Source organism: Ctenopharyngodon idella, chromosome 15 (genome assembly GCF_019924925.1).
Source record: "Ctenopharyngodon idella isolate HZGC_01 chromosome 15, HZGC01, whole genome shotgun sequence".
NCBI lineage: Eukaryota > Metazoa > Chordata > Actinopteri > Cypriniformes > Xenocyprididae > Ctenopharyngodon > Ctenopharyngodon idella.
This window is the reverse complement of record NC_067234.1, coordinates 22,715,868-22,743,728: the sequence shown is the minus strand read 5'-3', so window position 1 is coordinate 22,743,728 and position 27,861 is coordinate 22,715,868. Positions and strand designations below refer to the sequence as shown.

Here is a 27,861-nt window from a genome sequence, read left to right as displayed (position 1 = left end):
ATTCCTGCCTTTGGGGCCGCAAAAGAGAAATCAGCGTGAGGCCATTCCCCTCTGCTTCAGTGGCCCTGAATTGAATTGCTCTTCCGACTGACCCGAGCGCAAGAGGCAGGGTCGAGGTAAACTTTGGCAGTGTTTGAGTTCCCAGCTCATTAAAGAGCTGCCTCTGAGGCCACCTCCAGAGACTGTTGAGCCATTCATTAATGAGGCACTTGTGTAATTTTCCCTGGACATCTGTGACGAACAGGCTCTCTTCCCAATGCCGCACAAAAAACACCTCAGACAATAAAGCTCACATTGATGGCTAAGGGGAACAGCCAACATCCACAGTTTATAGGAGCATGCATATAAAATCATCTCCAATCTTACGAAACTGCAGCGATCACGTGTGAGCGATACACAAGGACTCATTTGCCATCGAATGAGAAGTCTTGAGATTTGATTGAAGATCTTCAGCAGCGCTGGCACATACAGGGAGCACAGAAAGTGTCCTTTTATACTCGCTTAGCAGGGCGGTAAATAGGCCCATGGAGCATTCAGATGCCACTTATGAAGTGCTCATAACCGATGTGTACCTCACGGCTTTGCACAACAGCTTCCTTCCAAACCAATTCATATGGCAGCTAATGAATATGCCACTTTAGACTTCATGAATTGTTCCTTTCCGTTCACTGCCCCCAGTGTTAACACCTCTTTATACGATTCTTAACACCTACTGCACTGCCTCTCAAGGTCACTCTGGCTGAACGGAGAGCTGGAGAAAGCCGCACAAAACCTGAGAGGCTCAATTCCTATTCATTTGTCACATTTGCATGCATGCCTCTATACTCAATCACACAAAGGCCACGGTAGCTTAGCCATTGCCCCCTACCAATTACAAATGAGTCCATTAAGCTGTCTGCATTGGGCCCAGCCTCTTCATGGTAATGGCTTGTGAGATTTCCATCATAATCGTCGGGCTCCCACTGCAGTCATGAGTGCAGATGGAGGAGGAGAGTGGGTAAAGAGCTATCAAACGGGGCAGAGTGCATTCTTTCAGCTTTGTTTACGTGCAGGCCAACTCAAAAGCCAGTGCTTTCTTTAGGAGAAAAGAGCCTTTAAAGATTATTACAAAATTCTTGTGCGATTTAGGGAGCTGCAAGTGCAAAAACAGTGGCCTTGATACTGATAAACTGATATTTTCATACTATAATTGATAACCAATAAATAACATTTAACAATTCTACACTATTTCATCTAAATAAAGGAAAAATAACAAACTAAAATCAATCATATTAGATGCTACAAGTGAATAGTTTATGCATCACAACAATATAATGTACAGTATGAAGAATGGATATTCATTTTGAGATTTGATAAAGATTACATTACATAAATTATTAGTGTTTTTAAAGATCACCTTTAAGTGAGACTATGGCAAATGTAATATAAATATAGGAGCATGAACAAATAAATCCAATATCGATCAATTAGACAAGTTTAAAAATCTCTAATATTGGCCAATATATTGTACATCCCAAATAAAATGTGATGACTATAGTGCTTATGCAGTACAAACTCTACAATATTATCTTAAATAACTATTATTATAATGATTCAGATCTAGCTTACAGTTTCAATGTCAATACCAAAACAAAACCAAATCCAGATTATCCTCATTAGTTCTGTCAAAATCGTAGAAATGTGGGGAACAGTGAAGCAGATGGGATGTTTCTTGTGGTGTCAAATAATTTTCCTCTTTGGTTCCAAAATTGAATGGCAGGGGGTGATTTACGCACCTTCTCTATTAGCAATCTTGGAAGAATAATGTGAACAGCTTTTATTACATGCTGGTTGTTACTCTGACACCTAATTTACAAAGTCTGTTAATGTCTAAAGGGAAATAACAAATCATTTAGGCCAGACAATCAATCCCATAAACATGCATTTATCAAGCTCATTTGTGAAGCCTGACCTAGTTCTTTCAAGTCATATAACAGGACAACTCTATAAAGGTCTATTCACAAGTGGAGGTAAATCACAGCTCATGAAAAGTCTCAGCATTTAAAAGTACTCATGACCCTTGTATATATTATTACATGATTTCACATAAACAAATATAGCAAGTGCGTTATACAGCTGTCTGTGCGTTTTTACAAGTTCATTAGAAGTTGTTAGATGATTTGTGGTAACAAGGAACAACAAGCGAGTCATGACTTAAAAATGTTATTTTGTACCCCACTGACTTTCATTGCAAAAACTATGGAAGCTTGTTTCTGCCATTAAATAAAAAATAAAAAAGGTAACTTTTAATCTCACAATTCTGATTTTTTTTCCCTTCACAATTGCAAGATATAAACTCGCAATATATAAAATAAAGTCGGGAGAAATAAAGTCAGAATTTGCGAGTTATAATGTCAGAATTGCGAGATATAAACTCACAATTGCGAGAAATAAAGTCAGAATTGAGTCTGACTTTTTTTCTCGCAATTGCGAGATATAAACATGTAATGGCGAGTTATAAAGTCCAATTCTGAATTGTGAATTTATATCTCACAGTTCTGACTATAACTCGCAACTGCAAAATATAAACTCACAATTCTGAGAAAATAAGTCAGAATTGCGAGTTTATATCTTGCAATTCTGACTTTATAACATGCAATTGCAAGTTATAAAGTCAGAATTGCAAGATATACATATTCTGACTTTAAAACACAATTGCGACTTTATATCTCCCAATTCTGACTTTATAACTTGCAATTGCGAGTTTATATCAATTAATTCTAAGAAAAAAAGTCGGAATCACTAGATAAAAAGTCGCATTTATACCTTTTTTATTCAGTGGCAGAAACAAGCTTCCATAAAAAACAGCTGAAACATTCTTCAAAATATCTTCATTTGCGTTCCACAAAAAATGTGGTATTTACTATTGTGTGTTAGTTTGGAATGACATGAGGGTGAGTACCTTTTGACAGAATGTTCATTTTTGGGTGAACTATCCCTTTAAAAGTCAACAGTTCCTGGATAACTGATGTTTGTCAACCTTAAAGTCTACAGCTTGTGAACCTGCAACACTATTTACAAGAGTTACAACCATTCTGTAGCAATACGACCCCTCACTACGAAGTTAAAAACCTATTGCTCTGCTTGCACTATATTTCAGAGAACTGACTCTCCTCAACCGTTACATGGTGAGAGTGATTGCAGCAGATCACCTTGAGGACATCTAGCCCTAATGTAGTGCCCCAGTAGTGGAAGACCATGAAGAAAGATGATAGGACTTCAGTGGTATTAATCACCACGACAGTGAGAGGCTCAGCCCCCGGCCGCCAAGGGCTCAGGATAAGCTCGTAAAAATTGCACGGCCCTCCACAGGGCGTTCATGTCTTACTTGTTTATGGCAGCGAGTCCCAGAGGACGTGGCAGTGATGTGCTAGCCTCTAAACCCACGCCGTCAGGAATGATGTATGACCATCATTACCAGAAAATATCACTTCAGCCGACCCATGATCTTGCTCCGCTAAGGGTCATATTATCCATGAAGAACAAATTACGGTCCCCTCCGCACATTTAAATTACTAGCAAAAAAAAAAATGCTAGTGCAGAGATGGTGATATGTCATCGGTGACAATGCCCCCCAGTGTAAGGCAGATAAAAACCCACCTGAGAAATCATCATCCTACAGGATGCTAAAGTTCACTTGCGTTTGCTGTCATGTAGAAGCAAATATACAGGAAAGGTTGTGCACTTTAATTTCCCCCATTTGAGCAATTAGCATATTTACACAACAAAGACAGTCATGAACTGGCATCTTCAGATATAGCTGTTTATCACTTAGTTAATATGCTTGATGTTTTTATCTATAAATAAATGGTGGTTATATTAATTGACATGTCCTTAATTTCTTCATGCTTAAAAATCATCACCTATGTAGACCTTTGCAACCTGTGCTTTAAAGGGTTAGTTCACCCAAAAATGAAAATAATGTCATTTATTACTCACCCTCATTCCGTTCCACACCTGCAAGACCTTCATTCATCTTCGGAACACAAATTAAGATATTTTTGTTGAAATCCGATGGTTCAGTGAGGCCTGCATAGCCAGCAATGACATTTCCTATCTCAAGATCCGTTAATGTACTAAAAACATATTTAAATCAGTTCATGTGAGTACAGTGGTTCAATATTAATATTATAAAGCGACGAGAATATTTTTGGTGCGCCAAAAAAACTAAATAACGACTTATATAGTGATGGCCAATTTCAAAAGACTGCTTCAGGAAGCTTCAGAGCGTTATGAATCTTTTGTGTCAAATCATGATTCGGATTGTGTGTCAAACCGCCAAACTGCTGAAATCACGTGACTTTGGCGCTCCGAACCGCTGATTCGACACAAGATTCATAACGCTCTGAAGCTTCATGAAGCAGTGTTTTGAATTTGGCCATCACTATACAAGTCGTTATTTTGTTTTTTTGGTGCACAAAAAATATTCTCGTCGCTTTATAATATTAATATTGAACCACTGTACTCACATGAACTGATTTAAATATGTTTTTAGTACATTAATGGATCTTGAGAGAGGAAGTGTCATTGCTGGCTATGCAGGCCTCACTGAGCCATCGGATTTCAACAAAAATATCTTATTTTGCGTTTTCGAAGATGAACAAAGGTCTTACGGGTGTGGAACGGTATGAGGGTGAGTAATAAATTACATTATTTTCATTTTTGGGTGAACTAACCCTTTAAGCTATTTCAAATCCCTTTTGGCTGATTTCAGGTTTATATATATTTAATATAAAGTACATTTATTAAATTTATGGATTTGGCAGACTCTTATCCACAGCAACCTACACTCAAGGGATACATTTTTATCAGTGCTAGCATTTCCTTAACATTTCCTGGATACCATGACCTTGGCATTGCTAGCAACTGCTCTGCCAGTTGAGCTATAGGAAAACTACTGTAAATCCTGAATATAAAAATACTATATATTATAAAAATACTATATATTATACTTTCTTTCCAAATCTTTGACAGATAGTTATATTTATTTTGAATTGCATTACTCATTGGTGCTATGCTTCTCTGAATAACTTGCCCACTGCATGTTGTATAGTTGTTTCAGTGTTTGAGGGGAAAATGTCAAATGGTGACAGAAAACAAGTGAATTGGCTGCTGTTTTATTCAAGGCCACAATTTACTTCAAGGAAAATCAAAGAACGAACTGATGTGACATCAGTTTGTTTGGGGTTCAAAACAACTTTAATATTTCAAGGTCAGATGTGAGTAAAAATATGAACACACTGGAGAGCTGCTTTAGAGTAGAAATTGAAGTTACTTCTAATTGAAAGTGACAATGACACTGTTTTGACAAACTCATACAAACATATCCACTTTGCTATGATCAGATGCTTTCTAAACAGCTGTTTTCTCACTGCTCTCATTTTTGTTGTGTGTATATTTTGTTATTGAGAGGAAAGCATGCACCCATATTTACATAGACCTATGCATCTAAACAGCACTTTTTTTTTACCCCAATGCAAGGAACGAAGAAGAACTTTGAGAGGAAAAATGCTCATCTTGCACTGCTCTGCGATGCGTCACACATGACGTAATCATGTTAGAGAGGTCACGCGTAACATAGGTGAAAGTACAGATCCAGAGTCTACAAAGCGAACGTGCAAAGACTAAGCAAAACGCCCTTTACAAAAAAAGGTAAAACAACGTCATGTCGGACGATTTTGAAATTGGAGGAGAAAATGAGATAAACTACTGTGCTACTTCCGCCTACGTCACGCGTGACCTTTCTAACATGATTACGTCATGCACGGTGGATCGCAGAGCAGTGCAAGATGAGCATTTGTGGTTAAAAAGTATATACATTTCTGATTGTTTTGCTAGAAAAGACCCTTATTCCTCGTCTGGGATCATGTAGAGCCCTTTGAAGCTGCAATGAAACTGCAATTTGGACCTTCAACCCATTGAACCCTGTTGAAGTCCACTATATGGAGAAAAATCCTCAAATGTTTTCCTCAAAAACCTTCATTTCTTTTCAACTGAATAAAGAAATGAACATCTTGGATGACATAGGGGTGAGTAAATTATCAGGAAATTTGAATTCTGAAGCGAACTAATCCTTTAACTATTTCAAGTAGGGCTGGGTATTGACACAAATTCCAAAATTCGATTCAATTTCGATTCACAAGCTTGCAATTCGATTAGATTTTGATTAAATTTGATTTGATTCAATATCGATTATTTTGGATATATATAAGGAACAGTAGCTACATGCCAAATTTTCTCAAGGAAAAAAAATCTCTCAACTAATGCTGTAAACAATACATGGGAACCAGTTCTACATTACTATAATATTGAAGGTTAAAATGAACTGATTTGTATACAAACACTTAAATTAGTGTAAGTTATCCTTAAATCAGTAAAAGTTAAAATACTAACTTTACAATTATGTAATTATATTTCTACTCCAATTCGTTTTTTGAAATACATTATTTAAATGGTGGCTGTTATAAAAACTTGACGGATTTATTCAAACATGCATTAAATATTGAAGAACATTATAAATTATAACGAATGTGTAATATGGTGCATATATTTAGCAAAATGAGTTCAGTTTTATAGCTGACTAATGAGTTTATGATCACTGAATATGGTTTTTCTGAGGTAAATGTGACATTACGTGACATTGCTTACAAGCTGTTATCACTGATTGAGCTATTTCATGAGACAGGATACGGATTTTGGTAAGTTGTACTGTATCTTTCAACATACCTTTGGGTGTTCATTCATGTTTATTTTTACGCTGTAACTGGTATTAAAGCGGAGGAGATGATCAGTTCACGTGCGCTTCGCGTTGCCGCCTCACTTGATCTGAGGCTACAGCCATCTGTCACGCCACATTAAACAGCGCCAAAACGGTTATTTTTTGAATTTCGTAATAAAATGGACAGAATTTGAAATCTGAGACTTTGTTTCATATCAAAAGTAACAAAGCACAAAGCTTATTGCCATTTATTGGATGGGAAGAGCGCTACAATGTATTCATTCATCAACTGAAAACAGACTAATCGATTCTTGGGATTTAAGATTCGATATCGGTTCGTAAAAATGAGAATCGATTAAAATCGAAAAATCTATATTTTTTACCCAGCCCTAATTTCAAGTGTGAAAAGCCCTATGAGTGAATACTTTAGACAAAAAGCTCTTGAATAGCAATATCTATGATTGTGGTGTGATGCATATTTAAGATTTCAGCACCAATAATGGAGTTTCAGTGGAGCAGAATAAGAAACTGGTTTAGTTTGAACATACAATGCAAAAATTTTCTGTACCTTTAAATTTTGATGTAAATGTTAAAACAGAATTACTATTGATATATTATATTATATTATATATGTAAGCATTGAATAATATGGTTTAAACTGCTGGACCGGACCTTTTGTTTCAGTGCAGATCCCATGTAATCCAACAGAATAGACAATTAAGAGTACAGTGGCATGGTCAATCTCTGCATTCTCTGTGCCTTTGGAAAATGAATCCCCTGATAATTTATAACAGAGGAGAAACAAGCGGCTGATGAATAGTATCCATTATCATGCATCATTTACTGTAATAACAGGCTGCTATTTCCATACAAGAAATGACAAAAATCCTCCATAAATTAGTTTCGAATTTCGCCTGTGGATGTTGGGAAGAGAATAAAGGAGCTTGTGAGTTCTACCACCCAATATCAATTTCAAGGTCCATTTACTTCCTCATCCCTGATCCCTGCCACGCTGAACAGACGGAGACCCCTGAGTGGGCGCATATGGCAGAGGGCTGGGAGTCCACTGGAGCTGGTAATGATGGCAGCGGTGGACTGGTCCATCACCGTGCCAGCGCTGGGGCTCCATTGGCGCAGAGTAATTGACAGCCATGAGCTTCCCTACAGAGCTCAAACACCGCCGCCTGCTCTCTGGCACACACTCCCTAATTCACACACGCAGTCTTGGCTGCTGGCTCAGCAGGGGCAGGCCATCCAATTTACAGCTCTGTCCAGCACTGCCCCGGGAGCCATCTCCAGCCTGCCCAGCCGGCCCAACAGAGACTAATGAAGGGCTCCTCCAGCACCTCATACATTATGGAGAGAGCAGAGACAGATCAGGAAAACACTGCCAATGCGCTCGGCTTTTCTGAACGGAAAGAATCAATTGGGTTGTTGTGGGTAACTGCTCCCCTGCTATGACACTGCTCTCCATTACATGCACAGGAAAACGCACAGGTGATGGAGAGAGAGAGAGCGCAAGCAAGATATTATTTCTGGCTCTCGTTTACTTAAGTTCCATGTGTAGCGGTTCAAATGTTCTGCACCGCATGAAACACCACTTAAAGCTTTGCTTCCACTTACCAGCTCAGAAAGCAAGATGACGCGTCATCTTCCCGGATTACACTGTGAATCGACCTCTCCAGGATGACCTCTCTTTTCTTGTTAATCTGTAGGGGAAAAGATTCATAATCAGTTATTTTGTATAGTGTATAAAGCCTACGGAGGTCCATCTACCTAAGCATACACAGACTTTATGTATAATGGAGCTTCACTTCATTCTGTTCTTGCATACTTATGAGAGCATAGAGCACACCGGCCCACTGCTGAGCCTGCCTTGGCATGCTGTTACAATGAAACAAATTGTATTCTGCGATGGCTCCGCATGAGTCTTGGCTTCACTAACGTCCTTGGGATGCTTACCATCTGGCATTCCCATCACTGTGTTCAGATACACTGCATTTCAAAGCGAGACAGTACAGAATGCAAACAAGAGTACTTTACTCCAATGTTGGAATGTTGAGTAGTAAAGTTAATAATTCAATAAACATTCATTTAAATGTTGGTTTTGTTTAGTTATGGCTGACAGCTACAAAAACTGGCCCCAAAAATGTGTTTGGGCCAGTGTTGTTATTGTTAACTAAAACTAAAATTATTGAAAAAACATTTTGTTAATTAAAAATAAAGCAGAAATACAATGAAATAAATATTAGATGAAGAACTTCAACTTTAAAAACTTTAGCAAAAGTTAGAAATGTTATGGAAACTAACTGAAATAAAACAGGTTGATATTTGCCTAGTACAAAAATAAAAATAAAGCTAATTATAAAAAAGAATTAAAAAAAAAAGAAAACACAACAAAATTACTCATGATTATACTAAAATGAAAACAGAAAAAAATAAAAATAGAAGCTAATTCAAAATATTAATATATATACTGTTATAGTATATAAATAATATTAAATGAACACTGATTTGGACACTTGGCAATGACTTCTAAACAACTGGTGTCAAGGTGATTTAAGTCAGTTCCCGCTTTAAATAAATGAAACTTGGTTTTAAATTTTGTATTTAAATGGGAGGGGGGTCTAATGCTCTTTCATGCATTCTGACGTATTTACACTGTTAAAGAGTTAGATTCTCTTGCTAAACATGGCCAAAGTTTCAAAAAACGAGTTGGACGTATGACGGAGCATTTCTGTGCCAAATACACTTCTTCAGATTTCCTACATGTTTCAGAAAGTTTTTTTCGAGTATGGCCCTGTGTTACGTAATAAATGCGGAATTCCTCGTATGGGCACTTCTCCGGGAAGAGCGCGCACACACACATCGACCAGAGCGAGAGAGCAAGAGCACGACCATCAATGTGCTTTATTTGGCTTTACGGAAGCCGTCAGCAGCCCTGCACAGGACTTGCTCGAGAAAGAATTTATCACTTTGTTTTTAGAGCACGAAATCAACAATGTCACCAAAGAAGTGTGTTTTTGGTCATGAAGGAAAGATAACCTTGCTTCCCAAAGAACCCAGCGTTAAGTTGAGCGGAGAGATTTGTGCTCACGCATTACATTGATGCGCTCTCAACATTTGTCATTAAAATAACCATAGAAACCGCCTTAAATTAACTATCAAAATAAGGATAAAGTCATGTCTGAAAGTTGCAATCACTTTTTTATTGGTTAAAATGAATGGAGAATATCTCATGTTTTTCCGTGGCTGCTCGAGCCCTCAGGATCGGCGCTTATGGTTTTATAAACAAGGCCCAGTTCGACGCTGGATTTACAGATCATTTGAAACTGAAAGATGGAGCGGTCACAGCGATAATGATCCCTGCATCAAATGTCTGTTTTGTTGACAGTAAGTGCATATAATGTAAACAACACGAACGTATAATGAATCAAAAGTTATCCAGGGATAATGCGATGGTGTATTGTTTGTGTTTTAATACATTAGCTGACCATTGATAGCTTCGCTACACAAAAGCTGCATGTGCTCGTCACTCTTTAGAAAGAATCGGTACAGCATATCTTTCTTTTATAAATCTGAAAAAACTAAAGACTTTTCGAAGATATGAAGGATGCTATATAGGTACTCAAGATTAACATGAGATTGGCAGAAACTGTGTGTGTTATGTACCCTTTAATGCACAGACATGATTTGATGTCTACCTTAAATTAAATGTCCAAATACTTTCTGGGACCTCTGAAAATATAAATATTGAAATAGCCTATTTAAAATAGTTATTAAATAATTATACTACATTATATTAAAAAGACCTCCTCTCTTTTTCCCTCCAAACAGCCATACATTTTGAAAGTCACATGAAAGACCTACTGCTTTCAGTGTTTTCTTAGAGAGCCTAGGGAATTAGTTGTTGACCATGGTCAAATTGGTCAGAAAGGGAATTACTTAGAGGTGAGATTGACTCTCATTAAACAATTGACCCTTATTTGTGCCCATTTTCGCAAGGCGCCGCTGCAAAGGTTGGGGCAGGAATCAGCCAGGTTCATCCATCAGCTTTATGGCAGGTGGCAGGGGCTCCTTATGCTCAATGTAGTGGAAAGCAAGGCTTTATTACCTCTGCCTTCTCACTGAGAGAGATGAAGACAGAAACAACGGTGACAGAGTATAGAATTTCCAAGGCTGATGGTCATGGTTGATGCGTCAATATAACTCCGTATGTTCTTGAAATCTGTTGTTGCGCCAAAGGACTGCAGCCGTAGTGCAGACAAGGATGGTGTCCTTCACAAAACAATCCCTGTCTGCTCGATTTTATCAGCCCCACAAAATGGCGTCGGCAAATTATTCATGACAGGTGAGAACTGTCACCGTGTTTAACACCCTGAATATGAGCCGATGTCTTTTGACTTCCGTGGACGCAATGAAATCCACTGATGACAGCTTACTTGACATTTACACACTCCGATTCCCGTCCTTTAATAGCTACGCTCCATCTCCCTAGGGATTGCCAGCCAGGCCGACTGATAACAAACCTGTCAGGAGGGTTCACAAGGGATATGAATCCAGCGCTGGCGGAGAAATGATGTGTTCAGTGGAGGAATATGGAGACTGACATGAGCTGCACACCGGCTTAGTGACAGATGATTTGTTACACCGTGCGCTAAATGGAAGTCGCCACAACGGCTGATTAGGTCTTATCAGGGCCGTTTCGAGCGAGCAACTTTTTCATTTCACCTCTCTCCAAGGAGCCACCATCAAAAGAGATCACAGAGGTTTCCTGGGCGAGCCTGTCAGCTCAAGGTGAAGCCGAATGGGGGAGGATAAACAGGGATGAGGAAATAAACTGCTGTCTCAGATAACATTAATGCTCAAGCTTCACGGCTGACAGTTACCTGATAAAACATTATCTCAGCCAATGAGAGACAGAACAGGACTAACACGTCCCCCCACACGCAGTTTTTCTAATACATTTGGCCAGATTACAGCAAACCGCTATTCATCTGTGGGTCATTGCAGCTCTGGAGATTCTTTTTTTTTTTTTTTTTATAGGAAAGGTCACCCATCTTTCTTTTTTTTTTGGTCCTTACCGGCAGTGTAAGTCTAAATGTATTATCGTAGTAGCTCCCTAATGGGAGTGGATTGGGCAATATATATTGGCCTAGCTATGATATGCGTGCTCAATAAATAAGACACCCAACAGTTCAATAAACAAGATAATATTGAATAACTTACATTTTAGACACAATATCCTGTTCACACGAAGAACGAGAACTAAAAATATATTAGCCACACCATCGCACGATAACGTCGGTTATAAGCACGCGCAGCCTTTTTCGTCTGCGCTTTAAATGCTCAAATTCTTAAAGTTGGGTCGATTCTGTTTGGCTGTAATATGTTTTTATCGCTCATAAGCCGAAAAAACTTTTCTTCAAACGAAGAACAATGAATATCAAAATAACTCATGATAACGTTGATTGCGCGCGCGCTTCTGCAGTTCTCTCGTCTGCCGCTTTAAATGCTCGAGCTTTTTAAAGTCGGTGATTCTGATTGGCTGTTTTTTTTTTTTTTTAATCGTTCATCAGCTGGAAAAAATGTAATGAAAATCATTCCATCTAGGCTTATATCGTTCCTTTGCATCATTACAGTCATAGCTTTGGTTTGGGCATTTTTTCATAGAACTAGAACGATTATTAAGAATTTATAGCTATTATCCTTGGTGTGAATGCTGAATGGCCCTTACTTTGTGTGTGCGTGTGCGTGTGTGTGTGTGTGTGTGTTTCTGCATCAACAAAAAAAGTTCCAAACAAAGCAAAAGCTGCGAGTCTAGTAGTGGTGCTTTTGAATGGCTCGGTTGATTGTATCTCAACCTTAAAAGGTTAGTTCACCTAAAAATGAAAATTATGTCATTAATTACTCACCCTCATGTCGTTTCACACCCGTAAGACTTCATCTTCAGATACAAATTAAGATATTTTTGATAAAATCCGATGGCTCAGTAAGGCCTGCATTACCAGCAATAACACTTCCTTTTTCAATGCCCAGAAAGCTACTAAAAACATATTTATAACAGTTCATGTGAGTACAGTGGTTCAACCTTAATATTATAAAGCGACTAGAATACTTTTTGTGCGCCAAAACAAAATAGCGACTTTATTCCACAATATCTAGTGATGGGCGATTTCAAAACACTGCTTCATCGAAGCTTAACGAATCACTTGTTTCGAATCAGTGGTTCGGAGACGTATATCAAACTGCCAGAGTCACGTGAACTATTGAGGTTTCAAAACAAATCATAACGAAGCCTCGTTTACTGAAATCATGGGATTTTGGCGCTCTGAACCACTGATTCAAAACAAAAGATTCGTAAAGCTTCGAAGCTTCATGAAGCAGTGTTTTGAAATCGCCCATCACTAGATATTGTGGAATAAATTCGCTATTTTGTTATTTTTGGCGCACAAATAGTATTTTCGTTGCTTTATAATATTAAGGTTGAACCACTGTAGTCACATGAACTGTTTTAAATATGTTTTTAGTAGCTTTATGGGCATTGAAAAAGGGAGTGTTATTGCTGGCGATGCAGGCCTTACTGAGCCATCAGATTTTATCAAAAATATCTTAATTTGTGTTCTGAAGATGAATGAAGGTCTTACGGGTGTGAAACGACATGAGGGTGAGTAATTAATGACGATTCAGTGACAGACTCATAAAGACTTGTCGCCACCTACTGGCGGAACTATGCAACCAACAGAAAATTCACTGAAAATCCACTGGAAATAAAAAAAAAACATGCTTTAAAGGGCATGCAGAGCCACATCAATATTTCAAGCATCGTCTCTAACTCAAAATCATCCTGAACAACCATGAAATCCTCTCAGAGTGAGCAGATGGTCCTTCCTATATGCAACATCATCCATGTATTGACTGACAATTCAATCCAGATGAGACCACATTAGACCGCAAATTGACATCTATCACAAAGACCGAATCTTCCTCTTAGTGGTGCAGTGATCTATGATGGGTCCCTCACAAATCAATAGTAACAGTAATGGTCTTGTTTCACAAATCTGTAGTATTGATTAATCTAAAATCCATCAAATACAACATTTTTGTAGCTTCTGGAAACCTAATAAGTCTTATACGTGTTTATATCTTGTAGACCACAAAAGCTAAACCAATTGCAGTTGAGTTGTACGAAAATCCACACATTTGCTGGTCTCTGTTCTCATTAGGACACTTGGCTCAGTCTACACCCTCAAAGTGTATCTGTTTACCCATGGATCTCATTTGATGAGACATAAGGCAGTAATTGGATGAGGCTTGTGATCAGATGTTCTCTTGGGGAACTAATTCCACTCTTTCTGACCTGCCTAATCTTCTAAGACCAAGCTGGGGTTAATGGGCTGGTCTTCCCCCACCAACTGCTCAGGAGTGAGTAGGATATCCAGACTGCTGTATGGAAAACGTTAGGTACGCTAGAGCTCTGAAGGATGTGACAGTATAAGCTGCACAACACGATCCATGATAAAGTAATTTATGCATGAGTACTGGACCGCAAGTGAATAGAAGATACATTTTCATGATTAGCAGAGCAGAGGTCATGCGTAAATGGATATCATATAGCATCCCTTCTGACAAAAATCGTTAATCTGACTGTAATAGTTCCCATTTACTGGAATGTGTTCCCCCCCCCTCCTTTTGGGAGGTAGCTAACAAAATATTATATTTTAACAGACAGCAACAACATTTGCTGCTGCCTGGGATACTGTACATAATCTTTTCTTCATATTCTCTTATTTTAGGAAAGAGACTGGAAGTGTTTTATATATATATATATATATATATATGTTTGTTATATTTAGTATGATTGATCGCTTGAGTGAATTATTCAGTGACTCACTCATAAAGCACAAACTGCTGTGGCTGGTTGCATAAACTGCTTAGACTAGTCTTTACAAGTTAGTCATATAATTTTTTTTCTATATGACTGGTCATAACTGAATCCAAAATTATATATAGCTAACTAGCATAAGACAACAAACACAGGCATGGTCAACATCTGAGAGGTATTTCTCGAGAGCGGTACTAGCGAATATAAAAAAATCTGTTCAGTCATTTCTGTGCAGCTCGGTCCAAAGATCATCTGATCAGATTATGGACAAAAATTGTAGGAGTAGTGAAAAAAACTGTTTTTAATTCACTTCATAATGGCGGACAAACAATATGTTGGAAAATTAAAAATGAGATATCGTCAGAATCGGCATAAGCCAAGGAATGGACTTTGACAAGAATACAGACAAAATTTGGACAATGTTTTCAAAAGTTATGTTTTTGTAAAAAATCCATATATCTCTGAAACACTAGATGGCGCTGTGTTGAAACTTCTCGGGTACCTTCATGACATGCTGTTAATGATCCATACCAAATTTTGTGCCAATATCTCAAATCGTTTAAAAGATATTGCCATTCATGACAATTTTCAAAATGGCGGACTGATGGTTCATCCGATCCTGGCAAAATCAATATCCATGGATTTGGCATGACATAAGGAATCTATAGACAGCAAGATCATGAGAACCACTGTGACTGAGAAACAGTTTCAAACTGTGCTACTGTATATTACAGATTTTCTTTTGATTTTCTTATTCAAGAGAGGGGACGGGAAGTGCTAGCATTGACATAGTTTTCCAGCAAATTTCCTTATTTTTATCTCAAAGATGATAGATATCTTTAAAAATCTGCCACACAATGGCCACTGTTGAGCGTGTTGGCAATCCAAATGAACCACCTGCCTCCTCTCAGAGTCCCAACCCTGTAATTGTGCATTGATTTGACAGACAGCTACATTATGATCATATGAAACAGAGCTAATCATGCTTTCCTGTCTCTTTCATCTGCACCAATGAGCTCCTTCCATACGGAATTCAATGACATTTAGCTTCTGCACCACAGATGAGGAAAGGTCTTCTGTGACCCCTGTTTTTCAGGCCTGCTCACATGCAAAGCAGGTTATACAAGAGTCTTAAAAAGCCTCCTTTTCAGCAGGCGACGGCAATCAAGGGCCCTCAGAAATAGCCTGTTCGTTATATTAAGCCCGTCTGCCTTTCTGTCTATTCTCCCCAGAAATTTGTAGGCAATTAATTAAATTCCCATGTCCGTGCCTGGCAGTCATTAGACTAATATCGGCTTTCAAGGGAGCACCGAAGCGGCGGTCGCCGTGCCAGGTCACATCACGAGAGACGGCGAAGCTCTGCTTCCCGTTTGCCCTCTACAGATCTCCTCTCCTCTTTTTATTGCCATTCATTTTCCATCAGCAATACGATGCCAGCATTATGCTTGACTGATGTGGAGAGACAGAGCAATTTCCTGAGACACTTAACACCAGGTCACATGGGGTTGAAATACGATAGACAGATACAGCCATTCACAGGCTGCTACTCGAGATGATGCCAACCCAGATGTTATGTCAATGGGTGAGGAAAACACTTTCTCAGTGCTTCGATTTTCAAGGACGGTGAAATTGCGCCTCGAGTGCGCTTTCAATTTGCCCAAAGGAACGAGGTGAAAGCGAGACCTCGTTCGAGTAGATATTCAAACGCATTCATTGAACTGCCTCACGGAGGAGACTAAATATGGAAATTAACTTTGACTGCCAGATGTTTCCTCTGTGTAATAGAAGTCATTACCATCACATTTAGTACTTCGTTTCCAAATCGCCTCGCATTACGCGGTGAAATGTATTCCTCCGCGAGCTCGGTAACAGTGCATTACGCGCAGATAATGATGACTTTGTTATCCTGTGGTCTGTGAGGTCCATTTCCCAGCTCGCCTAACTACAAATGTCAGCCCCGACAGGCAATTACAGGAGTCCGATTACTCTCTCCTCCGCTATCGCTCTCCAATCTCAGAGACCCCTGGCGTGGTGAAGAGCAAAGGTAATTTTCCCCCAGGCCTGAAACAAGGCCATGAACTTGGCTATTAAAGGCCTAACAGGTTTTGTCCAAGCAGTATGCTGGATGCTTGAGTGACACGCAGTCGATATCCTCCGTCCTCTCGGGCCATCTCAACTGTCAGCGGTCTGAAGTTAGAAAATGCTGCATTCGACATGCGAAAATCAGTCATAAAATATTTTTTTCACACATGCAAACATTTTATAATAGGTTACCTGCATTAGCTGAAGCACTTAAAATAAAGTAAATAAATGTATGTTGTAGTAGACTGCACTTGCATTGCTTAAGGTGCAAGTTCTTCAGCGGCTTCAGGATGTAATGAAAGCGAAACAGCTCCACCTGCTGGACACATTCAGCTGCAAATGTTATTTTATGATTACAGAGGATGAAATACCGTACAATAAACATTTAGACCATATATTTTTATAAAATAGTTATTAATTTACATTGTTACTACTGTCAAACTTCTTTAAAAAAAAAAATAAAAAAAATAAAACGTTTTTAATCTGTTTGGGGGGACGGGGTTGGTTTGTAAATGTTTTGTTTTCCATTTCAGATACCTTTATCCAAAATGACGATTTAATGAACAACACAAACATCGATTGTTCTATAATACAATAAATATGTAAGAAATGAGGTACGAGAAGCTTCAATGAACAATATAAATTGAGAACAGTTTACGTTGTTAAGAGTGGTTGCTAAGGGTGTTGTGTAGTGATACACAGAACCGTTGGGTGAAGCGGTCATAGCCGTGTTTTATCGTGAATAAGACACAGCTATTGACCAATCAGAATCAAGGACAGGAACTAACCGTTTTATAAAATGTAATAATCTCTCCGTCACGGTTTTATTTCGTTTTTATTCGGTTAGTGTAAGTTTAACACTCATTTTAACGTGCTACTTGAGAATTACATGGCATTACTTGAGTATTTCTTCAATTATGGGCACTTTTGGCCCTGTGAACACAAACTTTCCACACGTTCTGAAGGTCTCAGTGTCATTTCCACCACATCTCTAATGACGTATTCTGTTTAATGGCGTCTGTGATGGAAATGACGGTGTGTTTTTTTTTTTTTTTTTTGTTTTTGTTTTTTAATGAAATGACGGTGAAAATATTTTTGCAAAAATAACTACTAACTTTGAAAAAAAGAAGAAAACTTAATTGGGGCAGAATCGTTGGTCGTGGTGAAAATGACACCACCTCTAAAGGAACAGTTAAAACTGACATTGATTTTCACACAACAAATATTTAAAAGTGTTATTTTACGCTTTTGTTTCTCATCTTTAAAATATTTTATATATTTCTTGTGTTTTATTTTTTTAAGAACTGTTAGATTTAGGACGATGGTAAAGCCATAGACTGCATAAAACGGTAAAGCAGTGAAATCTATACACAAAGAAACAAATAAATCGAGGCATAATAAAAAGTTTTCAGTTTTAATGTCACCTTAATGCATAAAAAAGTAAAACAGCTGAAATCTGTTAGTTATATTAAAAACCAAGCCCTGGGAAATACAAGTGCCTGAAGTTGAATAAACACATAATACATTTAATGCCTGTAATTTTATGCACATCTCAGTGCCTCTAGGAGCTTCACATCATTCAAATGAGCAATTTTCAGGGCAGAATGCAGAACAAAATGGCAATATTTATTACTACAGAGGGAGATATTTTATCTGCAGCGGCAGCAAAAGTGACTGGTACATGACACTGAGAGAGACAGGAGAAAAAAATTATAATAACGCCTCAGGAGTCATAATCACCATGCCAAGAATAGTGATGATAATATAGAGAGAGTGCTCAGGATGTCAATGAAGAGCTATTAACACAACACACTCAAACCTCAGCCTCTGGTTCAGCTCCATCAGGAAACAAGCGCATATGCACAGCCAGTCGCCTGGACACGCGAACAGGCCTGATGAGAATAGCACCATGTCATTTCACAGGGATTTGAGCAGAATAAATACACAGCAATTTCTCCCTCGAGGGCTTATCATACCTGGAGAGTATGATGAAACCTCCTGCAATATGGTGTCTCATTTTTTCCCTAGAAACCCAAGATATTTGTTCAAAATCAAGCAGGATGTGCAATGACGACCACAGGTTTTAAGTTTTACACACTTTATTCCTAAAACATTGGCTGCACCATCCATAGCGGCACACGATTGTATGTACACATTTATATACACACACAATTCTCTAAATCTGTGATATAAAATATATAATCCGACAATGTACCTCTTGTCCTCTTATTTGAACACATTAAATTGCTGTACAGGAATTCTGTAGCTACAGCCTATCTTAAAGTCCCCACCACACAAAGGTAAGAACGTGAGCTCCTGTATACTTCATCTGTACACTGTGACAGTAAAAATTGTGGAGAAAATATTTCTCTAAATATTCCTCTAAAAGCAACCTACAGCAAATTCACTTGTCGGTTCTGTAATTAAGACAATTACATATATGACAAACCATTTTCATTTAATTTAGGAAGGCAATATGCATCTTCCTTTGTTTATATAATATAAAAGATTAAGAAATTACACATTTAAAAACATACAATAAATAAGATATATGCAGGCATTTCAACTGGATAAAACCTGCACTTTCAGGCCTTTATCAGTTCATTGAGATGGTCGAGTTTCTTTCCCTCCAGTTGTTGAGATGGACACTTGGCATAAACTGGGCAGCCTGGCATTGCCGTAAGTGCGCTGTCTGATTGCAGTTGGTTTGTCCAGCCGTGTCCACAGCGTGGAGGCCTGCGACGGCAGTGCAGTGATGCGGTGTCTCTGCAGGGTCTGTTGTGAGAAATCATGGCAACAGTTGTGCAGAACCCCTCGTTCGTTAGAGCATGTTCATAATGAAGTTGTACATTTGGTTGAGCACAACAAAGTGCACTGGCAGACAAGAGCGCCGGTCCTGAGTCGCTGGGTCACAGGTCAGCCACGAGAGGGCATTGTACTGCTCCAGCACAAATCTGCAAAAACAACAAATATGTGAGCAACACTTTTTTTTTTTTTTTTGCTGTGGCAGTGATGCTGAAAAAGGGCAAGACTGAAATACGTGCTTACGATAAAGCTAACTTTTGAGGTTTAAGGTTTTAGTTCGCCCTAAAAATGAAAATTCTGTCATCATTTACTCACTATCATGTCGTTCCAAACCCTTAAGACACTTTCGTTCATCTTCGAAACACAAATGAAGATTTTTTTTTTTTTTAATGAAACCTGAGAGATTTCTGTCCCTCCATTTACAGTCCATTACACCAAACCTTTTTGATGCTTCAAAACATTCATAAAGAGATCATAAAAGAAATCCATATGAATCAGGCAATTTGACCAAGTGTTCTGAAGAGACGCAATCACTTTTTAATTTAAGCTTTTATTCATATATATATATATATATATATATATATATATATATATATATATATATATATATACACACACACACACACACACACACATTGATCAGCGAACATACATAGAGCACATAAAATATGGTAAACGAAAGCTCAAATACGCAAGAACAGTTGAGCATACATTTATTAAATTTGATTTGTTCTATGTACAAGCGTTGATCGATATCTATATGTGAATAAAAGCCTAAATTAAATCTGATTATCACTTAAAGCAGTGGTTCTCAACCAGGGTGCAGAGTCCAAAAAAAGGGCCGCCTTAGCAAACTTCCAGATGAGCCCAAATGAGTCTTAAAATTGTATATAATCAAAATGCTAAAAAAAAAACAAACACAAAAACTAAAGATGTACAACATAAATCAGACATCATTTTTAAGTAGAAGTACATATCAGCTTAGATAAGAGGGCCTTCGAATATTGTTTTGAACAAAAGGGGGTTGAAAACCACTGTTATAAAGTAACTGTCTCTTCAGAAGACTTGGATTAACTGCTTGATTTATATGGATTTCTTTTAAAATGTCTTTATGAACTTTCTGAAGTGTCAAAGTTTTGGTGTAATGGACTTTCAAAAGATGGACAGAAATTTCTCAGGTTTCATTAAAAATCTTCATTTGTGTTGAAAGAAAGGTCTTTCTTTCATCTTCAACGATGATAGAAAGGTCTTGTGTGTTTGGAATGGCATGAAGGTGAGTAAATGACAACTATGGGTGAACTATCCCTTTAAATAAATTGTTTAATGCCATTAAATCCATTTAATACAGCTAACAAATTTGTCTAAGGCTTTCCTCAATAATGGTCTGAATAATCCAATGCAAGATGAAAGCCAATTTATTTATAAATCAAATCCAGTCTGGGGTGTTTCATAAAGCCCTGGGTATACTTCGGCCGTCCGGGTTCGTGCACCGTCCGCATGACATAATTTTTGTAATGCGGAGGGCTCGCGTGCAGCCCAAATTTCGAGACCGCATGGATGTTGCGCGTGTAACAGCGCATGCACAAGCAGGACAGAAGAGTCTACTAGGTGGCAATACGCGCAGTCGTCGAAGAAGAGTGTGTAAAGAGCGATTCAAAAACAGGACGAGTAAACTCAGAAGCTCCATCGTTTTTGATTCCTGTTCTCTTGGTATATCTTCTGAACTATGTTACAATGGTGGATGCACTATATTTATTCTACGATCCTGCCCAGCAAATGTCCGGTTGATGACACGATGTCTGGTAAAAGTATAGAAGAGAAAAAAAAAAAAAAAAAAAAAATTTTACTGCTCATGTGTCGAACTCTGTCATCTGCGCGCATCCGTGGTTTAGTATACTTTGAAAGATGCGCGGCGACTGCGCATGAGACGTGTCTGGGCACAGAAAGTGAAGTATACCCGGGGCTTAAGTCTGCTGCTCTCCTTGTATGGCGAATTCTAGAAGCTCCAACAAGTATGAAATGGAAAGAGCAAACACCCACCTGGGTTCATATTATAAATGTAAAGAAATATATAAGGGGATATATAGAAGAGTGTCCAGCTGATACCTGAGCACATCTGAGGTATGGCTGGAGTCCAGAGGGTGGGAGTGTTTACTGTGCAGCAATTCATCTGACTGCACTGATGAAACATTAAGGTGCAAAGAAGCCTGACAGAAAGACAGAAACATTCATTATATGACACCTCTGCAGCTCTGTTAAATACATTAGATTATGAAATGAAGCTGTAATGAATCTCTGGAGTGAAATGATTATTATGTCTACTGAAGAGCTTACCTTCAGGAAGAGAGGACATTGGTTCTTTGCCTGTGGGCAGGAGGACCAGAACCAGTCAGGCAGTGGACCGGCTTTAGCCGTGGACACAAAGTAGCCCAGAGCCATGGGCTGCTGGAGGATGTTGGGAGATTCGTCGTGAGACTCCATTCTGTCTGTGCTCTGGCCCTGAGGATGAGAAAGAGACAGTGAAAGGGTGGATATAAAGCACACTAAAAATTACTTCAGGTCACTTAAAGCACGTATCAAACTGTCACGTGAACCACTAAAATTTCAAAACACTTATGATGTAATGAAGACTCATTTACTGAAATCACGTGACTTTGGCAGTTTGATACGTGTTCCGAACTACTGACAAAAGATTTGTAAAGCTTAATTTGTGTTCCGATGATGAAAGATGGTCTTATGGGTGTGGAACAACCTGATGGTGAGTGAGTAATGACAGAATCTTCATTTTTGGGTAAACTAACCCTTTAAGGCCCGAGTATACTTTATTTTCCACGTTCTGCTCCGTCTCGAGCACAATTGAGTGCATGAGTCTTTCAAAGTAGTGGACTTTGTTTTCAAGCGTTCGAGTCACTCAAATTGGGCTGCACACGGACAGTGTGCACACACGTCTGATGACGAAAATTACATCACTCGGACAGTGTGTGGAACGCGGACCGCTGAAATATACTTTGGGCTTTACAATACTAAAGTGAAAAGTATGGATAAAATTCAAAATGATTTTTCATTATTCTCAAACTTAGTTTCTGATATCAAACAAGATAGACAACCATTCAAAAGTTGGGAGCCAGTAAGATTTTTAAAAAACTTTTCAACAAGAACAAGAATGCATTAAATTGATCAAAAATGACAGTAAAGACATTTTTATTGTTACAAAAGATTTTCATACCGAAAAATCTTACCAACTCCAATCTTTTGAACAGTAGTGTATTTTGAAATTCTTCAAAAGGACAGTGCAAGCATATTTACCTTGCTGCCATCTCCTCCGTGGTGGTAATGTGAGCCTGGCGACTGTACTGGGGAAGTGGTGGGAGAGTTGGGTATTATGTTAATGAGATCAGGGTCAACCAGATCATTCTCTGACAGCAAGTCCAAGATCCCATCCATGCCACCCATTCCATCTGTGACATCTGCAAACACAATGACAACTTATATTAGTCAGCTATAAACACAATAATAAAGCAGAAGAGCTTGATAGAGGTGAAAGTGTCAGACCGTTGATGGGATTGAAGGCCTGGAGGCCGGCAGAAGTGGGGAACACAAGGATGTGAGTGCAGGAGGTGTCCTGAGGAGTGTTTAACTGGGATGTCTGCATGTTCAGGGTCGTGCTGCGGCCAAACACGGAGCCCGTGGACACGGAGTCTATGGAGAGATGGAGAAGGAACTTTCACCAAACATTCAAAAGATTCTAAAAGGTCTGAAATCGAAGTACAGCCCAATGCAGAACAATCGCTCTGTGTGAAAGCTTCACATTAATTACCTGGCATGATGACAAAGGAAGCCTGTGGTTCCATGGCAACTAGACAGGTACTGAGGATGCTGGGACTGTCTGCGGCAGAGATGCCGCACATCCTGCACATTTCCTTCAGTCGTCTACCGAGAGACTGCAAGTTTCGCCTACTCAACAAAATACTCCAATCTGATTGGAATGAAAACAGCAGTTAGATCAAAAGCAAAGGGCACATGATGCCAAACACTTAAAACTTATTTACATGATTTAAACACTTATTATTGAATAACTGCAATACCTACCACGTAACTCCCCGTGACCTATCCTTCCAAGCCGGCCGATCACAATGCGCCAAGGAAGGGAAGTCATCTGTATAAGACCTAAACACCATTCCCAAAGCTTCTGAATGCCCTGTCGTCGTGCAGAGCCCTTTTTCCTCCGAGCTCTGAGTGAAAACACACAAACATCCCAGTCACACACACAGGCCTGGGGGCTTGAAGAAACTACGGCAATCAAAAATCAACTCTTGAGTGCTCACCGGTTGGGTACGTCGATGCTAATGATGCAGGTTTCCAGCAGCTCCCCGTACTGGTCAGTGCATGAGGCCAGGAGCCACCTCTGGTCATGTGACAGGCAGTAGGCCACAAACAGCACGTTGTATTTCTGCGCAGCCTCTCCAAAAGTCTCACCAAGCTCTGTCTGTTTGTCCTTCACTGGTGCCAGGATGAACGGTGGTGCGTAGAGATGTAAACACTCTGGTCTCTGAGGACGGAAAGGACCAAGAGGTCAATATTATTATTATTTATTACAAAGCTCGGTTTCTCAAGTGGTCCTCAAGTGGTCTTCATTTTTTTTTTTTTTTTATGCCACAGACCCCGAAATAAAAGATCACATTTTAAATATAAAGGAAGCTATATATTTTCATGTATAAAGATGCATTTATACTGTGAAGAAAAAAAAAAAAAAAAAAAAAAATAGAGCAGCAATTAAGGGGCCAAACACACAGGCGGCATGATAAGTCATGCCACCATGGCTGGGAGCGTCAGACCAACTGCAACAATGAGCAATTAACCCTTTCACACGTTTAGAATACTCTGGTCCCCAGTATCCGATTGTCAAATATGTGCAAGTGGATGTGTTTTGCCGTTTAAAAACCTTTATTATGATCGTATTAGTTGAGCTATATGCGCGATGGCTGCCACCATGTTAGTTTGCGCCGGTTCAGAGAATCTGATCTGTTGGATTTGCAACACATGAATTCATACACTTTTTCCGAATACATGAAAGTAAGTGAGCCGGTGAACTGGGAGAAGAATAGAGTAAACTTTGAAGTTACTTACACAATGTGTATATGAATAAAACATGTCTAATTATAATGGAAAGGATTGTTATTGCTGCTTCCATAGACATCAGTGTGAATTTTACACACTCTAAATGTAAATGTATGAATTTGGCAGTTGATCACGTGATGCACTGAACATTTTAATCACACCGGTGTGATCGTACACTCCAGGGACCAGCCAAGACTGATCACACCGGTGTGATCGTACGCGTCAAAGGGTTAAACATATTTTAAGATGATTGTAGGCAAAATGGCTGACCTTTGTCAGCATGGTCTGAAGATGATGTGGTTCAAATTTTGTGCAAATTGTTAAGTTTGACGGTTTCATTCATTTTTTCCCCACAGACCTTCTAGCACTCCCTTGTGGACCTCAATTTGAAAACCCCTTCCCCAATATATTGGCAGTTATTAGGTATACCTCTTTGCTCTGTAGTGCAGTGTCAATGGCCAGGCCGGGGCCGAAGCCTGTTAGCGTTTTGACATTAGTGGAGGTTGGCAGACGCCGTCTGCACTGTGTGTAAACTGAGAAAGCCAGAGACTTCAGGTGCTGTGCATATATATGGCGCTCCTCACTCCAGACCGGCTGCAGCAAGTACTGGCTGGGTATAATCTGGTAGAAGAAAACGCAGGATGTTTAGATCCAAGCAAAGTGAAACATTATGATCAGAAAGCTTAAATCAGATGGATCCTTACTTGAACATATACCGCATTCCTGATGTGAGGAGGAAGAAACTGAAGCATCTCCAGATAACAGCGGAGAAGACCCATCGTCCACACGCTGGAATTGCCGCCTTGGCCCGTCTCCTCGTAGCTGAAGGGGTTCACGATATAGATCACTATTGAGGGAGGATAAGTGACGGCATGGGAGTCTCCATCAGTCGGCACCCCCACCTTCTCTCTCTCCATCGTGCTGTGACACAGATAAATCACAGATCAGAGCACACATCTGAGAGAATCAGTAACTAGATTGTTTGAATATGAAAAGCAGTACCTCTCTGCGGGCTCAGACTGGACCTGAGGTTGGCTGGTAGCCGACGAGCCGTCCCCCAGAGTCCCTGCACTCTGACCGCCGCTCGGCTGACTGGACTGCAAGCCCTGAGCCCCAAAGGAAGGCAGGGAATTGGGCTTGGAAGACGGCAAGGTACCTATGCCCTGAGAGGAGGAGGAAGAGGTGGTGGATGTGGTGGTGGTGGTTGTGGTGTTAGTGTTGGAGGTGCTGTTGGTGGAAGGGGTGGTGTTCTGAGTGGCTGTGACGGGGCTGCTGGAACTGGAAGATTGCGAAGAGCTGGTAGGGTTTCGTTGGGAAAGCAGCGAGTTGTCCAAAGACTGGGATGCCAGACAGGACACTGAAGAGATAAGAAATATTATAGAATATATATATATATATATATATATATTATTCCTCACAACATCGAGAAGCTTTCAATTTGCTTCTGCACATACCCAAGTCGTGTCGGCACACTTGCGCGTAAAGTCTGAGCTTGTTGAAAGCTTCGCTGCTGCTGTTGATGGTTTTTGGAAGCCAGTCAGTGAGAGTTTGATCTGTGAGAGGCTGGGATCCAGTATCACTCACAGTCACAATGCCATCAGGGTGAGACTTGGCGATGGGCCTGTGCTGACCAAGCCGACAGGACTGCCGGACAATAATAAATCAATTAAGTCAAATTTATTTGTATATCGCTTTTCAAAACACACATTGTTTCAAAGCAGCTTTACAGAAAATCATGATGTTAATGCTTAGTTGCATTTATCAGATTAGTGACAGGTGAGAATATAATTACATTTTGTGACAATACAAAGCAATCAAGCAGTTGAGATATCACTTTACATGAGTGTACTGTATGTATGCGAATGAAGTTGGACATACTCATATATTGGGCAATAATAGTTACATTTTGCAACCATGTAAACAATCTCACAGCTGAGATTTGCTATATATTGCTTTATGTGAATGCACTGTATGTATGCAGGTTAAGTATAATGTACTATATATCCAATTTTTAACATATCACTTGATGATAATATAGATATAACAAGCAGATTTTCTATACAGCACAAACCACTTAATGCGTGTGTACTGTATGTATCCGGGTAAAGGTTGTATATACTTAGAGTAGTTGTATTATTTATTATTAATTCATTAATCATTTGAATTAATTTGTTATATGGTGATATTGAGAATTAAGAAACCTGTGATGTTTAATTAAACTTAATAATTTGGCGTAGTGACATTCTAAGGTCATTAGCATGTTCTAACCTCATATACTGCTGTCAAGTCTCTGAAGAAAGTTTTGGCTCCATTAAGCAGAGTTTCATTGTCGGGACACACCACCATGTATCCAATGTCCCTCTGAGAGCTGTACGGGTCCAGCAGAAGCTTCTCCCAGTATGGCAGAGCGAAAGGAGACAGCACCACGAAGTCATACTCATAACCTACCAGTAAGGTGGGGATGGGGAGGGGCTCTGGAGATTCATCAGTGCCTGAGAGAAAAGAGCTGTGTTCATATACCTATTTAATTTATAAACTATGCAGAGGATGGTGTCGGTTGAGTTATGCCTACCGTACGATCCCCTGCCAGCCATCTTGTGGAACTGCTGCCAGGTGAGGGGGCCCTGGACCCCCCACGAGCGCACAGACCTCTTCTTCTGAATGGTGTCCTGCAGGACAGGCTGAAGCGACAGCAGCATCCTCAGCACATCCTGGGAGAACAGCATGCTCATATCGAAAGCTGAAAGGACACAGAGAGAAGTGTTTTACAAACACACCGCATTTTACTTCAGATTTAATGCATCGCAAAAAATGCTTTTCTTACTTAGAGTTTTTGTCTTGTTTCTAGTCCAAATATCTAAAAATTCTTAAATCAAGAAGCATTTTCTAGACAAGTAAAACGTGTCTTGTTTTCAGAAAAAATAAGTCAAAATTAAGTGAGTTTTTCCTTAGATCTGTCTCCATCCAATCAACAACTGATTAATAGAACCAAGTCCCGCCCAATAATCTGTTTCACTCGGAATACGGAGTAAAAAAAAAAAATACCAGTCGCTACTTCTGTTTCATCGCAACAAACAAATCAAAAGTGTTTCTATTTACTTAAAGCTGCAGTCCCTAAGTTTTGCCTCTTTGTCGCCATCTCTGTTTGAAACCTGCAATGCAGTTATTTGTGGAATTATCTTCTTTACATGGGTTGTGCATCGAACCACTCAAA

The 27,861-nt window shown here is 39.3% G+C and overlaps 2 protein-coding genes across 2 annotated transcripts in view; both read right to left on the bottom strand.

Annotated features, from left to right (window-relative positions):
- auts2b (activator of transcription and developmental regulator AUTS2 b) overlaps positions 1-8,539 on the bottom strand; it is a 29,244-nt gene extending 20,705 nt beyond the window's left edge. The window contains exon 1 of the mRNA XM_051861980.1: positions 8,381-8,539. The gene's annotated coding sequence lies outside the window, so the exon portion shown is untranslated. The remainder of the gene's footprint in view (positions 1-8,380) is intronic.
- Positions 8,540-18,805: 10,266 nt separating this feature from the next.
- The window catches only part of med13b (mediator complex subunit 13b), a 34,074-nt gene continuing 25,018 nt past the window's right edge, over positions 18,806-27,861 (bottom strand). Inside the window, exons 17-30 of the mRNA XM_051861973.1 lie at positions 27,220-27,387; positions 26,916-27,139; positions 26,102-26,291; positions 25,650-26,004; positions 25,352-25,568; positions 25,077-25,268; positions 23,855-24,078; positions 23,619-23,761; positions 23,347-23,505; positions 23,082-23,228; positions 22,836-22,996; positions 21,864-22,028; positions 21,636-21,736; positions 18,806-19,678 (exon numbers count right to left, since the gene is read on the bottom strand). Of these exons, the coding sequence (XP_051717933.1) occupies positions 19,546-19,678; positions 21,636-21,736; positions 21,864-22,028; positions 22,836-22,996; positions 23,082-23,228; positions 23,347-23,505; positions 23,619-23,761; positions 23,855-24,078; positions 25,077-25,268; positions 25,352-25,568; positions 25,650-26,004; positions 26,102-26,291; positions 26,916-27,139; positions 27,220-27,387 (2,579 nt within the window). The 3' untranslated portion in view covers positions 18,806-19,545. The remainder of the gene's footprint in view (positions 19,679-21,635; positions 21,737-21,863; positions 22,029-22,835; positions 22,997-23,081; positions 23,229-23,346; positions 23,506-23,618; positions 23,762-23,854; positions 24,079-25,076; positions 25,269-25,351; positions 25,569-25,649; positions 26,005-26,101; positions 26,292-26,915; positions 27,140-27,219; positions 27,388-27,861) is intronic.